Source organism: Oryza glaberrima, chromosome 1, assembly GCF_000147395.1.
Source record: "Oryza glaberrima chromosome 1, OglaRS2, whole genome shotgun sequence".
Taxonomy (NCBI): Eukaryota; Viridiplantae; Streptophyta; class Magnoliopsida; order Poales; family Poaceae; genus Oryza; species Oryza glaberrima.
The window spans coordinates 34,061,043-34,076,952 of NC_068326.1; the positions used below are offsets into that span (position 1 = coordinate 34,061,043).

Here is a 15,910-nt window from a genome sequence, read left to right on the forward strand (position 1 = left end):
TTTGCAACCCCTGAGCACCATCACCTTAAACTCCATGCACTCCATCGCCTTGAACTCCATGGACCCCATCGCCTTGAACTCCATGGACCCCTTGAGAGTTGTCACCTTGACTTCCTAGAGAACCGTCGGTAGCAACTTTGTCACTCAGTTGAGCCGAGCCATCTGGAGCTTGTCTCCCGTCTTCTACTTTGGAAGAACTGGTCCCAGGATCATCGACAACTACCTTTACTTTATACTTCTGAACCAATGTTCCCTTGCGGGTCTGCATGAATGAGTTCAAGAATTGATCACGGGCTTGCTGCAGCATTGCTTCAAAATCCTTCTTCTGCTCAGGTGTGAATTTCTCTGGATCGATGGGCACGACGTTTCCTTCATTGACGTCAGTCAACCCCAACTTCTAGATCTTTTCTTTAACAGTGCTTGGGCTAGCCGAGGATGGAGACAGCGGTGGCTTCTCGGCCATGAGGAAGAATTGCTCGCTGACTTCTAATCGGTCCCACCGGGTGTGCCAAAAGCGTGTTGATAGAAAACACGAGGCCTGGGAGATCTGCTTAACTCCAGTGCAGGTCCAAAGCTCGCCTTCGAATGTATGAGCGTGCCAGTTGATTTGATCCTGTAATCAACAAGAAATAGAGACAAAGAATTCATGGTTAAATCTATAAATGATAGCCGATCGGCTAGGTGCCGATGACATATCATTTATCTTTGAGCCGATGTCATATATGAATCGATCTGCGGTTATAAATAGATAGTAAGGAACTAAATCTATTCGATCGGCTGTAGATATTAACAATATATAGTTCTTATATTAATATATACTTAAATTAAGTATTGGGATAGATCGGTCACCATGCCGGGACAGTATAAATCACTTAGATCGAAATACATATTAATAACATGATTATATATGTTTATAGCATAGCTGATCAGATAGATCTAGCATCTATCGGCTAATACTCCGATACTACTTTATATAAAGATATCAAAACAAATATAATATACCAAACAAAAGCTTATTATACTTAAATGCACTAAGATCTGGACATAAAGGGTGGATTTAACATGTCATTGAAGTACATAGATCGAATATGGTTAAATCAGATAAGATCGGCTGAAACTCCGATACTACCCTAATCGACAACCAGAGAACAGGCTAGAGATTGATATTCTAAGCACGACTTAATAGATCAAGCTCAGCTGATGCAGCATTACGTATGAAAAGAAGAACAACATCTAGACAATCAAGCCGCTGGGTGTTTCATAAAGTGGTAGATATCTTATATAATCTAGGACAACGTCGCTATTTAACCTAATCGGCTGTCTTCTATTAACAGATGTTAGCCGATTGTGGGTTAGATGACGATATTGCCAAAGATTATGTAAGATATATGATAACTTGACGAATTATATAGACAAGATTAGAGTGTCATAAAGATGGAAGCACTAATCCCGAGAACACAAGTCGTCATAACAAGTTTTACCTCTTGTTGAAGATCGAAACCGATGCAGCTCAATCCAAAAGCAAGAACTCGTCGAAACAAAACTAAAGCAAAAAGGTGGCGATGCGCCGAAATTGTGTTGAACGTGTGTGTTAAAAATTACATAGGGCTCGGGGTCTATTTATACCCGAGAATTACAAGATATGTCCATACCGGACACGACCACTATTTCTAACAAACTCTAAGATCCCATAAGTCTTTGCGGCAGACTTTTGCCCAAACATATATCTAAGGAAATTACATAAAACATCCTAATTAATAGATATAATTGCCTTCTCAGGACTCTATCCATGTGCGGCAATCATCTTGAAGCACCTCAATTCAACCCAATGTAATACACCAAATTATACTGTCAGAATCGGCTGCATCGGCTCACCTAGTCCGACTCAGACCCAACCGATCCTAATCGTAGCCGATCTGGAATTCAGCCGATTCTTACTCTGTTCTCGGATCAATCTCCGCCTTTGACTCCACCTTGATCTAATCTCCTTTTCCGATGCTAATATTGCCAAATTTGGTCGTTAACAGGCGCCCTCCCCACAACGCGACGCCCCCCACTCTCTCACTTCTCCCCCTTTCTCTCTGTGTGGTGGCGGCGGCGGTCCCGGCGGAGCGGGAGGGGTGGCGGCTCGGACGGCGTGGAGACTAGCGTCGGCGGCCGCTGTTTTTTTTTTGTAATTTTTTCCATGGCTATTGCTAACCGAATCGGATTGTGTATGGACGAAAAACGGACGAAAATTAGATGTGACGACCGGAAAAATACGAATATTTATATTAGTTACAGATTCGTTCTATTCGGATTGGTATCAATTCATGATCCCCAAGATTAGTTATTCGTCGTCATTATCTTACAAGATCAAAGCATCGTGGCTGCAGGCTAAGGGGAGCAAATCAAAGCATTTTATTTTTCAGATAACTTTGCTTCTGAAATCTGATCAACTTGGCTGTATACAATCGAGGCTAAGGGGTCCGGAATCTGGACGGACGCCGGCGCGGGCGGTAGCGGACTTGCGGCGGTGCTCGAGCTCGTGGTCACGTCCGCGTCGCCCCGCTACTAGCACTCGCCTTCCTCCGCGCCCACGCCACGCCGTGGACGACGACGACGACGATGGACGATGCCGGCGACGGATGGACGCCGGCGCAGCTGACAAGGGCGCCGGCACGGGCGGTGGCGGACTGACGAACTGACGACGACGGCGTCGGGCGGACGGAAGACGACGGCGCTACGGACGGAAGAGACGGAGTGGCACGGAATGAAGAAAATTCGTGCTCCGATGGTGTATTCTGAAAGTAGCACGAATTGGGTGGCATATCCTGAAAGCAGTGCGAATTTGATGGCATATTCTGAAAATTCTCGTCGGGCAGGGGGGGCCTTGTGAAAATTGCGATAGCCGAGTATTTTTCGAGCCGGTTCAAAAAGGGGAGAAATAGTTGGGCCCCCAATAGTACAACGAAGCCCAGCCCAAGAAAAAGCACAAAAGGAACACCAAGTCGAACTCTCCTCAACCCTAGCGCACAGCCGCCGCCACTCCGCCCTCCGCTTCCGCCGCCGCCGCGCCGCCGCCACCTTCCTCGTTGCGGTAAGCCTCCTCCTCCTCCTCCTCCTCCTCCTCTCGTCCATTCTCGATGCGGACTGTTGCTTTCGTCTCATCCTGAACCCCCCACCCTCGCTTGCGCAGGAACAGTGTGCTCGCACCGCCGGCGCCATGAGGTACGGATTCACTCCCTCGTCGTGGCTGCGTGCTGCTTTGTATGCGAGCAACGGAGAAATAGTTCCGCGCTGCTGCTGCTGCTAATGAAGCGATGTTATGGCTATCAATCTGTCTGGTTCTGGTTCGCGTTTTATAGCAACGTATATGTTGTCTAATCTGTCGGCTGGTTTTGCCGTTGTTTGCGCTCGAATCTGGCGTCTGATGTGTGATGTGTCTATGCTTTACGAATAGATTACAATGAATGTTTCAGTGTGAGATGTGGGCGGTCTTTATAACTCTTGTTAACTTCAGTTGTCGAATTAGATCTTTTTATTTTAAAGGCAAACTGTATGCACTATAACTGGGAGTAGCAGCAATCTGAATTCAGTGTAAGAACTCTGCTGCAAACTTTTTTCAATGATCAACTTCAGATTTTGGGAATTTAATGGGAAATCTCTAGTTATGCACTTTCTCATTCTTTTAAGTATTTATGCATTTGCGTAAGCTTGTTACTTTCGAAATGGCCTTTCATGCTAGTTGATTTGGTGCTCTGTGTAAAGCCAAACCATAGGCATTTATTTTAGTATGCAACATAACCATGCTTAATCATGCCATTAACTTGTTTTAATTTTGTGTTTCAGTAAGTTGCAGAGTGATGCTCTTAGGGAGGCAATCTCACAAATTACTAGTGAATCCTGCGAGAAGCAGCGCAAGTTCGTGGAAACCATTGAACTGCAGATTGGACTGAAGAACTATGACCCTCAAAAGGATAAGCGTTTCAGTGGATCTGTTAAGTTGCCTCACATCCCCCGCCCTAAGATGAAGGTGTGCATGCTTGGTGATGCCCAGCATGTTGAAGAGGTATTGTACTCTTTTATCAGTTTTGCATCAACTTCCTTGTGTACATAACAGATTGTGCTTTAGTAATAGAAAATTGTTGATAGGCTTCTACAATGAAGGGCAGATATATTTGATCCTAACTTGGTATATAGTAAATGATGTTTTTTTTTTCAGTTAGGATCAAATATATCTGCCCCTTCATTGTGCTTTATGCAGTTGCCTTTACTTTTGCTGTCAACATGTACCTTGCTGCCAAAACTTTGAATAGTTAGTTACTTACACCCATTTGCTACTACTCCATGCTACGAAAGATCTATTTTCTGGATACTAAAAGGTGTTTAGTATAATCCTCAAAGTAAACATGTTATATTCTTTTGTGAAAACACTGTATACTGTATCTCCATCGCTCCTTGATGCGAAAATCAGGAATACCTTCTTCCATGGAGTGTTCCATGCGATTTGCCCTGCATACGGATGCTGATGTTTCTTTTCTCTGTTACCAATGCTATTGTGCAGGCAGAGAAAATGGGCCTAGACTATATGGATGTGGAAGCTCTCAAGAAGATGAACAAAAACAAGAAGCTGGTTAAGAAGCTTGCAAAGAAATATCACGCTTTCCTTGCATCTGAGGCCATCATTAAGCAGATTCCTCGACTTCTTGGACCTGGTCTTAACAAGGCAGGCAAGTATCTTGTTCCATCTATTGCACTACCATGATAGCTGTTGGACTTGAGTTGTTGGCAATCATAGACAGCTGACTAACTTCTGCTGATATGTTCTCAAGGATTTTACTTGTTTATGGGAGGTCTATATTGAAAAGCAGCTACATAATTGTGTCCAAACGAGGTTCCTGGTTTCAAATTGTCCATTGAGTCTCAGGTCCATATACTGTACTAGTAGATGATTTCTAATCTTAGCTACTTGCATCACTGTTCTTTTTTGAAACACCTATTGGTTGTGATGACATTGGTTTTTGAGGAAATTAGTTGTTTTGCTTTGCTTAGAAACAATGGGATCAATATTCCCAATTGGCCAACAATTTAGCATGTGGCCAAATTGCATAGACCATGTAGGGTACCTTCCAAGGACCAGAGACAATTTAGTAACTTTTTTTTTTAAAAAAAAGAAAAGTCTGCTTTCATGTGATGCTTTGCTGTGTGATCTACTGCAGGCAAATTCCCAACGTTGGTGACTCACCAGGAATCACTTGAGTCCAAGGTTAACGAGACTAAGGCTACAGTGAAGTTCCAACTGAAAAAGGTTCTTTGCATGGGTGTTGCTGTAGGCAACTGTGCTATGGAGGAGAAGCAAATTTTCCAAAATGTGCAAATGAGCGTGAACTTCCTTGTCTCTCTTTTGAAGAAGAATTGGCAGAACGTAAGTACTCCAATATTTTCTTTATAACACGTAGTACATGCAACATTTATCTACTCCCTTTGTTTCATATTATAAGTTGCATTTACTTCCTTTACTTTTTCCCTAATCAAACTTTTTTAGTTTGACCAAATAAATAGAAAAAATTATCAACATTTACAATACCAAATTATATTCATTAAATTTAGCATTGAGTATATTTTAATAATATGTTTGTTTGGGGTTAGAAATGTTGCTATATTTTTCTATAATTTTGGTCAAACTTAAATAAGTTTTATTAAGAAAAAAGTTAACGACTTATAATATGAAACGAAAGTAGTGTGTAACCTTGACTTAAACTAAGATAGACTGATGATTGACATTTTAATGTATACAGGTGAGATGCTTGTACCTGAAGAGCACTATGGGAAAAGTGATCCGGGTGTTCTAAATGGTTTTCTTCATGCTCCTCGAATTTCTAGAGACTTCCCTGCTTGGAACTTTTACTGTTTTCTCAACTATCATTTTTTTGTGCAACAAGTTCAGAAATCATTTTTGATGTTATCGATTAACTTGACTTCATCCGTTGAAATCTTTCTGTGGTACTCAAGTGGTCGGTAACCTGCTGTGCGAATTATTTTTTCCTGCACCACATTATTGTCTGAGAACCAGCCTGTGAATCATAATTCTTTCAAGAATGGCAAGATTGTGACACTTGGCACTGTTATAACTTTACTTTGGAATCTTGGTGTATCTGGGGTGGAGCCTTGGGCCTGTTTGGGGAGCTTCCTTGGGCCTGTTTGGGGAGCTTCTAGTTGTTGCAGCTTCTCCCAGAATCAAGAATCAAAGCGCCTCATCGGATGGCCAAATACTTTAGCTGATTAGCCAAAGCTGAATTTAGCCAAACTTCAATGCATATTGGTTAGCTTATTTTGCTTAAATGGCTGATCAGCCAAAGCAAATGCCATCCGATGAGGCCCAAAAGCTCTCCCAAATCCACCCAAACAGTCCAACTTATGGTCTAGATTATAAGAAGTTGTAGTTTCAGATTCTCGGACGCTGGCTACTAACCAGCTGATTCTCAGAATCTTAAGTTCTCCAAACACATTCTTAGCATCCAAGTGAATCTCTTTGGAGTGGCGTCTTCAACCTATAAAAACTAGGAATATCTGCTCCTGAATCCCCAGCTGTAAACAACATATAGTCAATAACCATAATCCTATGATTACTACACGATAACTAATGAGAAACTACTAAACCATTAGTAGTATTATATAATTCATTTGTCTTGGTACGCTGTTGGGGCGTAATAGGGGGCAACGATTAGTAATGAGAAACTACGAAACCATTAGTAGTATTATTATACAATAATTCATTTGTCTTGGTACGCTGTTGGGGCACAGCAGGGGGCACAGCATTGTCGCACATATCGTTATGTTTCAGCTAATACGGTGGAGCTTTTGTTGGGTCGTTAAATAAATACTCAAATCCAGTGACCGGTGTTCATAAACCGTAGTTCACCACAGGTAAACTAAGCATTCCAGCGCACCGACCGCAACGAAATGTTTCTGCGTTCATTTCAGCTCTGCTTCACCGCAACAACTCCCGGTAAATTCAGATACGTACGTGATACGGCACGGAAGCTAATCAAGCTAAGACGCTCCTATTGATTTTATCAACCAGCAGCAGTAACTACCATCAAAACCTCTATAAAAAGGGAGCTCGTCTAAGCACACTCCGCCACCCACCACAACACACATATACAACACATAGCCACAGACGCACAGTCGAGCACACGACTTGCTGTGGCAGCATGGCGAGCCGAGCTCTCACTCCCATGCAGCTCATTGGCACGGTCTTCGTGGCGCTCCTCACGACGTGCCACGCCGGCGGCATCGCCGTGTACTGGGGCCAGAACGACGGCGAGGCATCGCTGGCCGAGACGTGCGCGTCGGGCAACTACGAGTTCGTCATCATCGCCTTCCTCCCCAAGTTCGGCAAGGGCCAGACGCCGCGGGTGGACCTCGCCAGCCACTGCGACCCCGCGTCGGGCGGCTGCACCGGCCAGAGCAAGGACATCCGCGCGTGCCAGCGCCGCGGGGTGAAGGTCCTGCTCTCCATCGGCGGCGGCGACGGCAGCTACGGCCTCTCATCCCCCGGTGACGCCCGGCAGGTGGCCATGTACCTCTGGAACAACTTCCTCGGCGGCTCCTCCTCGTCCCGTCCCCTCGGCGACGCCGTCCTCGACGGCATCGACTTCGACATCGAGCTCGGCGGCGCCAAGTTCTGGGACGACCTCGCCAGGTACGTAACCAAAACCAAACCATCTCCGGCCATCTTCCTACTCACCGGCCGGCCATCGTCACACTCATCGTGATGAACAGGGATCTGAAGAGCCTGGGGAGGAGCGGCGGGAGGAGGGTGGTGCTGAGCGCGGCGCCGCAGTGCCCGTTCCCGGACGAGTGGGACGGCGGCGCGATCAGCACGGGGCTGTTCGACGCCGTGTGGGTGCAGTTCTACAACAACCCGGAGTGCCAGTTCAGCGCGGGGCGGGGCGCGTTCATGGACGCGTGGAGGAAGTGGGAGTCGGTGCCGGCGGGGCGACTCTTCCTGGGCCTCCCGGCGTCCAAGGACGCCGCCGGCACCGGGTTCGTGCCCGCCGGCGAGCTCAACTCCCGCGTGCTGCCGCTCATCAGGGGCTCCCCCAAGTACGGCGGCGTCATGCTGTGGTCCAAGTACTACGACGATCAAACCGGCTACAGCTCCGCCATCAAGAGCCACGTGTGATCACAATTCACGTGTTCTATACCATTATACGTTCCAGAGCGCGTGTGCACCTTACGTAACGTACGCATCACTAGCTAGAGTGTGTGACTGTGCTGCGATGTATTTGTAATACTTCCTCCGTTCCATAATATACATTATGTTATTCTAGCATTTTCTATATCCATATAATATAGATGTGGAAAATGCTAAAATGACTAACATTGGGAAACGGATATTTGAATATATATGTAGCACAGTGATGTGTAGGAGCATGTGTTGATTGCTTTCGGTTACCGGTCAGACGTTTAGACCGTAGCTTACCATTGCCCCCAGTTTAATTTCATTCGTTCGCCACTGTCGTTTATATGAAGAATAAAAAAAGGTGACCATTTGTTGCAGCTTAAATTGATGTTTTTTGAGAGAGAGATTAGTTGATGTTTTGAGAGAACATAAATATGCGAGCATTTCCTGCTTGAAAATAATATTCATTTCTATATGAAAACAGGACAATAAGATATCTAAGCTCTTCGAGGTTGTTGATTACATCTAAATGTCTTTATTTTTAATTAAGTGCTTTTGGAATGCAGAATTTTCAAAACACGTGGACCAGAAAAAAAATGTAATTCCAGTACCTTGGATCCTCGAGTTCCATCGGTTGCCCTAATAAACCGAAGCCAAAGCTAAAATTCAAATTTTCAAACTTAAATTTGATTTTGATTTTAAGATATTTTTAACGTAACTTTTTAGCATTGGCTTTTAATTTGTTAGGAACACATATATAAAAGTTTTACTTATAAACTAACTTTTATTCCCTAATAAATCAAAATAGCTTACTAGAAATATGAGCAACTAATGACTCCCCTCAAATCTTATAAATAAAAATATAAAAAAATAGAAAGACTGTTTGGATGGAGCACATGAAAAACATATGAATCAAAATGAAGATTTTTTTTTTTCAGGAGGTTGATCCTCATATTAGAAGTCTTTCGAAAATTCTTATGATTTGAGACAATCCTAGGGAACTTTGAAAGAAATTTGGGGTGACTATTCCTTTGCTCAAAAATTTGTAAAAATTGTATGTTCCAAACGAGATTTTAAAGTTCCAAACGAGCCCTAAATCCCTTCGCCCAATCAACAAATCTTATATTCTGTTTGTACAATAGAAGTAGAACGTATCACCGAACCTCCGCTGGACTGTACAATTAGCCAACTGAGCTGTTCAGTCGTTAGTGTTGTCATCCTTTGTTGCTTATCATTATACTGCAATATTCCATTGATAGAAGAACTAAGAGCATTATGCTTTCAAATAGAAGAACTAACAGCAAGGATTTTGCTGAATATTTTTTTTCTACACAAAACTGATGCCTACGAATCTACGATGAGATATATACTGCTATTTTGAGACTTCCAGAGTCAAACTTTTAGGCTACCTGAACTGAATTCCGTCTGTTACTTGAAGCTCTGGGAGGCCATTACTTCCGATCTCTAAATAGTCAAGTTATTTCTATTTTCTTTGATGAAAAATAGCTCCCCCGCTTTCCCCAATGAGCTTGTGGCAGGTGAAATTTGTAAGGCGTTCACTTGAGTTTATCTTTATACTTGTAGCACTGCATATATATCTCAAATTATTGATTATCAGTGCATATGTTCAGAAACTTCGGATTGTGGTAGTGACTCTGCTCTGCAACGACAATCTGCTTTCTGCTGAAAACGATAAGCACGAACTTGGCAGGCCAAAAATACTATCCAAAACTACCAATCAGCTGGTCGTCACGTGAATCCACATTACCCGGTTCATTTGATTGCATGAATCAAAATGTTTCTTTGTCTAGTTGGATAGAGTACGAAGAACGAAAGCAGCAAACGAGCCCGCACTATTCGTTCGGATGATTGTCTATTCCTCTGTCCAGGAGAGAACAGAGTATTAATTAGCTCAATAGGCCCATGCGTTAAAGTTGTTAATCGTCGGATTAGCTCAAATATTTGGTCTTTTCCGGTAGTGCGTGAGTAGCAAGATTGCATGACGGTTGTTTGATCGTCAAACAGTTTTGAGCTTGTCCATTTCACTGGCTGAACTCGCTGCAAAATGTCCCTTTCTTTCTCTGTTCATGCTAAATGCCATTTTATTAAAAAAATTTTTGCCATACTGCTGATTAGTTACAGAGCAATCCTAACATTACACTTCTTAATCTTGCATCTAATTTTCTTTAGACATCAAAAAAGGATAATAGCATCCAGTGATTCCGGAAAGAATCCTTTCATCCTTTTGTACTGTCTACCTACTGGCCACTCTGCAACTGCCATTGTTGAACACTGCAAACACAATGGCATGATGGCATCAACCAGTCAACTCTTACGGAGTGAAGCAGTTTGACAATCACAAGAATAATTGGCCATCGCATCTCGTGATTGGTACTGGCGCGTGATAAGTGGAAGCTGCGCTCAAACCGAAGACCAAAGCTCGCGGACGTCAACGGTCAACCACTGCCGACACTATAGGCCACAATCTTGTGCATAGCATGCGCTGATTGGCCAATATCATATTGGCAATGGCATGCTTCGATGATTGGTCCCAAGCACCCACCACACATTTTCTTCTTATCTTGTTGCTCACTTGTTCTGTTCTTGCCCGGTCAACTTGCGACGGCGAGCAGACCTAACAAATGATGAAATCGCGGAACGCACGTCGCAGCGGCTTCACTGGCTCACTGCTACCAGTATTCACACCTAGTTTAATTCGGCTATAAATACACAAGAACCTTGCGGTTGCGGAGTAGAAGCAAGAATTCGATCGAGAATCACCATGATGACAAGTAGAATGTTTTCGGCAATGCAGATGCTGATCATGGTGGTGGTGGCATTGGCCGGGCTAGCCGCCGGAGCGCGCGCCGGCGACATCGCGATCTACTGGGGCCAGAACGGCAACGAGGGCACGCTGGCGCAGACGTGCGCGACCGGTAATTACAGGTTCGTCATCGTGGCCTTCCTGCCTGTGTTCGGCAAGGGCCAGACGCCGGTGCTGAACCTGGCCGGCCACTGCGACCCGGCGTCGAACGGCTGCACCGGCGTGGGCGCCGACATCAAGTCGTGCCAGAGCCTCGGCATCAAGGTCATGTTCTCGATCGGCGGCGGCGTCGGCAACTACGGCCTGTCCTCCCGCGACGACGCCAAGCAGGTCGCGGCGTACCTGTGGAACAACTACCTCGGCGGCACGTCGCCGTCGAGGCCGCTCGGCGACGCCGTCATGGACGGCATCGACTTCGACATCGAGAGCGGCGGGGGCATGTACTGGGACGACTTGGCCAGGTACCTCAAGGCGTACTCGCGGCAGGGGAGCAGCAAGAAGCCGGTGTACCTGACGGCGGCGCCACAGTGCCCCTTCCCGGACGCGTCGCTCGGCGTCGCGCTCAGCACCGGCCTGTTCGACTACGTGTGGGTGCAGTTCTACAACAACCCGCCGTGCCAGTACAGCTCGTCCAACGGCGTGGGCAACCTGGCGAGCGCGTGGAAGCAGTGGACGTCGATCCCGGCGGGGCGGGTGTTCCTCGGCCTGCCGGCGGCGGCGGAGGCCGCCGGCAGCGGGTTCGTGGAGACGAGCGACCTGGTGTCGAAGGTGCTCCCCGTGGTGAAGAAGTCTCCCAAGTACGGAGGGATCATGCTGTGGTCGCGGTACTATGACGGGCTCACGGGGTACAGCGACAAGGTGAAGTCCAGCGTTTGAGCTAGCCAGGGTAAGCTCGTGTCAGGTCGGCGTTCGCGTAGAATCACACGTGCCGCGCGTTCCCTGCAAGATGGAGTAGTTTCTACACATTTCAGAACAAAGCAAACATGTACAATAAGATGGCCGGCTTGTATACTCATTTAGAAGCAGAAAAAATTGTGAGAAATTTACGTGTTTGGTGTGTTCTACAGTTCGAGATGTGTCGATTCTATTTTCGCATGTGGCATTTGTGGCTGCTTGCTAGACGATACCTCTCTCGTGTCTTTTCTGTATACAGTGGAGCGAGGTTCACTGAACAGGGATGCATACCAACACGCGCCACCGCCTAAAAAATCATGGCCATGGTCAAACGAGAAAAAAAACGAAGACAGAGCACAGGATTACGACAATTACGTACCACTACTAGTTCGTTTCTCAGGGCATCTAGAACGGCCATATGTAGACTTCAGTGGTCACTTCTACACCCTCAGCTTCCGGCCCTTGGCCCTCCGAGGGGACGCGACGAGACGCCAGAGTGCCAGACGGCGGGATGAGTTACCGTCTGGCACTTATCCCCCGCGGCTCGCCGCTCGCGCGCACGACATCGACACTATTATATATACGGCCATCGATCCCAAGTTCCCGAAGTATTCTGATCGTGCGGCTATCCTAGTACTCTCGAGCACCTTCTTCTCTCTAGTCTCTACCGATGGCCGTTTCCCCCGGACAGCAGCCACGTTCTATGTAGTATCCACCACGGCGAGGTTGCTACTGGTGCAGCTCAAACCGAGCCGATCGAGGGACACACGACTATTAATACCTACTGCGCGTGTGTTCTGCTCAAGCCGTGGACAGCGTTTGATCGATCTTCTGCTTAACTGCTTCCTACTTTTTTGGTAGCCATCCGTTATCTCGACACAGCTCCGAAAGGTTCGGCGAGATCGATGGCAACCATGCCTGCTCCTGTAGCGACATGCTTCGTCCCTGCCACGTCGGGCGTCAGGTGCAGGGCATTCTCCACGCCGATCACCAATTATAGCGCACGGGGCGTCGTCGCTGATCCCCCGAAGCTGCTGAGTCGTCCGGGGAACCTGCAGCTAACGTCGGGCGGCGCGCGGTTCTCCGGCAGGTTCAGGGCGTCCGCGGCGGCCGTGCACAAGGTGAAGCTCATCGGGCCGGACGGCGCGGAGAGCGAGCTCGAGGTGCCCGAGGACACCTACGTCCTCGACGCCGCCGAGGAGGCCGGCCTGGAGCTGCCTTACTCGTGCCGGGCCGGCTCGTGCTCCACGTGCGCCGGCAAGCTGGCCTCCGGCGAGGTCGACCAGTCGGACGGGTCGTTCCTGGCCGACGAGCAGATCGAGCAGGGGTACGTGCTCACGTGCATCTCGTACCCCAAGTCGGACTGCGTCATCTACACCCACAAGGAAGAGGAGGTGCACTAGATAGAGTCCATGTCGATCGCGGGTCGTGATTCCTGATCCTGATGTAAATCAAAATGTTGTTGTTCCAATATGGCACGTTATATGGAAGTCTATGAACTAGTAGTAAGTCGTATTGTGATATGGAATGGTCCTTCGCTTAATTTTGGTTTGATCAGTGTTTGGTGTCCTTCTGGAAATGGATGCATTGCCACAAAGCAAAGTTGAGAAATGCTTGCGCAGTTGCGCATGGTTCAGATCAATTACGACGCAGCCGTATGGCTCCTGGTTCTGTAAAAACGTCCGTCAGGCGCCCTAATGTGAGACAGGAATTGCGGGCGGAATAAGTTCACTATCGGTCACTTATCATGATGTACACTTCAAATTTTATCACTATACCATAATACCAAATATAACGCGGTCCTCGCCTGACAACATCAATGTACAGAAGATGCTATAACAGTAAAGCGGCTAGTTTCGTTCGGCGTGACAAGTTGACTAGAGTCAACCACGCTGAGTCAAGGTGTGACCCACCCCACATGTCAGGGCCCCTTATCTCTTTCTTCCTCCCCTTGTTCCATCTTTCTAGGGTGACAGGTGGTGAGGAGATGGCCAGCGACTGGCGAGGAGAAGGGTGGTGGCTAGTGGGAGATAAGCTAGTTTGGCTTGATGAAGGAAGGGTGCCAGCGATGCAGCTCTGTAGACGACGATGACGTGGTGCTTTCTGCAAAGCCAACGAAGAGGAAGAGCACCAAGGGCACACCGACGAAGACGGTCAAGATGAGCCCGCAACTGGTGAGGTCTATGGCAAGGAGGTACGTATGGTCACAACAAGTGTGTTGATTGCGACGAAGCACCAGCTGTCCTCCTCCTCCTCCCCTCTTCCCACCAGCCTCCCCCTCACACGAGAAGGTATATATAGTTGTTGCCAAAGAAGCATTGCACCCACACCGCCATCACGAGCCCCAACCACCTCCCTCACGTCGTACCCGTGTCACACCCCAATCCGGTACCGCCATACAATGGCACCTGACTGGAGCGTGTCGTAGGAAAAACGGCGCGAACCGCTTCCTACGAAACCGCGATCTCAGTACTAGTCCCAGGACATAGCGCTGGTATCCACGGTGACAAATATGAATCATTGCAAATCCTTAAAATAAATAGAGGACTTATTTACCTTAACTTAGGTTGCAGCTCAGAACAGCACGAGAATGCAACCGACGACGCGGACGAGGAAACACCAACAACAGCAGCAGCAGCGGAACCAACGAACTAACACCCAACACCACAGGCGACGGCTGGTAACCAGGACGAAACCCTAATCTTCACTTCACTTTATCTTCTCTTCAGGGCGGAGGAACTATATATATTTATATAGAGCAAGGGTGAGTACTTTCGTACTCAGCAAGTCACGGGAATTTAGGTGTTTAATGCAAGCTTGGAAGAGAGGCAAGGTTGTTTTGCAAATCCTTTGTTTGAAATCCATTTTGAAACCACTAAGTGATCTATTTCTTTTTGAGTTTGGATCGAAAAGAGACTTGTGTCTCGATTCGACTTAAGAGATGCTTTTCAACAACTCAAATGGTAATGTACCGACCTCCCGGGCCAGATCATTACTTCTTGGCTCCCAGAGCCATTTCACTTGATTAAGCGACTCCCAGAGCCTTATTCATTTTCTCGGACTCCCAGAGTCTAGCTGCCCAGCAGCACAACATTTCGCTTCCACTTGGAAAGCCTAGTCTACGATGCCCGTAGACATCCCGAATCACACAGATTTGTTTGTGACCACTCAGGTCATCCATCTGCCACATAGGATGATTCTGGTTACGATTCCCACACCACAACAACTTTTCACAAAGCGCAGGCAAACAAATCTACACAACGGGAACCACCTCACATCTACCCATGACTGTGGGCACGGCTGTTCGAACAGTTAGTTAACCTCTGCAGAGGGGTACACTTTACCCACAAGATACGAACTTATTCCGAACACCCGTCGGTATCGGAGGTTCGCAACAAAGCATTTCCCAAGCCGACCCAGGGTTACCTCATGCCACATAGAAGGATCAAATCCTCACGTAAGTATAGGCCATTTTAGGCATTCACAAATCAATTCCAACCACCTTGATCGGTAAGTGAGCAAGCTTCTCGTCCTTGCCTTACCAGGAACCCGGTTTGTCCGACCCCGCCCTGGCGTTCCCAACTATTGGCATGCGAGGTTTCCCTGAACCAATTAGTTACTTAGCCAGGGTGTCCCATTCCACCTTGTGGTTGCACTTTGATTATGCTCGATGAGTTTCCCACAGGAATCGGTCCTTATATGCGAATACGGGACAGCGCCACGTAGGCACGGCTCCCGCATCGCGAGTTTTTGCAATTCATTTTATTTTCAAACACACAGACACCACATGTCGGGTTTTCAAGGCTTCACAAACCCATTTCCCAAGTTTTCGACAAATCAACAGTGTATGTGGGATATTTGGTATGCGCGCTCAGAGAGCACGGATACTGAAGTACCACAAGGGTGGAGCGACAAGGAATTGGGGTAGTACAACCTACAAGAATTAGTGCGACTACTGGGTAGGTCCGTCGGTTTGGCATGCAAACCGAGGCCAAGCAAATTAAGTGTGTGATTCTAATAAT

The 15,910-nt window shown here is 47.0% G+C and overlaps 4 protein-coding genes across 4 annotated transcripts; all 4 read left to right on the forward strand.

Moving 5' to 3' along the window:
* The first annotated feature begins 2,959 nt into the window (after nt 1-2,959).
* On the forward strand, nt 2,960-6,097 carry LOC127776237 (60S ribosomal protein L10a-like). Its single transcript, XM_052302599.1, has 6 exons — nt 2,960-3,079; nt 3,179-3,210; nt 3,832-4,051; nt 4,547-4,712; nt 5,202-5,407; nt 5,781-6,097. Exons 2-6 carry the CDS (start codon nt 3,206-3,208, stop codon nt 5,832-5,834), a joined length of 651 nt encoding a protein of 216 aa, XP_052158559.1. The 5' UTR covers nt 2,960-3,079; nt 3,179-3,205; the 3' UTR covers nt 5,835-6,097.
* Nucleotides 6,098-6,903: 806 nt separating this feature from the next.
* Nucleotides 6,904-8,319, forward strand: LOC127776226 (acidic endochitinase-like). Its single transcript, XM_052302590.1, has 2 exons — nt 6,904-7,687; nt 7,768-8,319. The coding sequence occupies exons 1-2, from the start codon at nt 7,197-7,199 to the stop codon at nt 8,168-8,170; spliced, it is 894 nt and encodes a 297-aa protein (XP_052158550.1). The 5' UTR covers nt 6,904-7,196; the 3' UTR covers nt 8,171-8,319.
* A 2,554-nt stretch (nt 8,320-10,873) lies between these two features.
* LOC127776219 (hevamine-A-like) lies at nt 10,874-12,060 on the forward strand. Its single transcript, XM_052302580.1, has one exon. The coding sequence runs from the start codon at nt 10,953-10,955 to the stop codon at nt 11,868-11,870; it is 918 nt and encodes a 305-aa protein (XP_052158540.1). The 5' UTR covers nt 10,874-10,952; the 3' UTR covers nt 11,871-12,060.
* A 429-nt stretch (nt 12,061-12,489) lies between these two features.
* Nucleotides 12,490-13,445, forward strand: LOC127776243 (ferredoxin, root R-B1-like). The gene has a single exon (XM_052302613.1). The coding sequence runs from the start codon at nt 12,794-12,796 to the stop codon at nt 13,289-13,291; it is 498 nt and encodes a 165-aa protein (XP_052158573.1). The 5' UTR covers nt 12,490-12,793; the 3' UTR covers nt 13,292-13,445.
* Nucleotides 13,446-15,910: the final 2,465 nt, after the last annotated feature.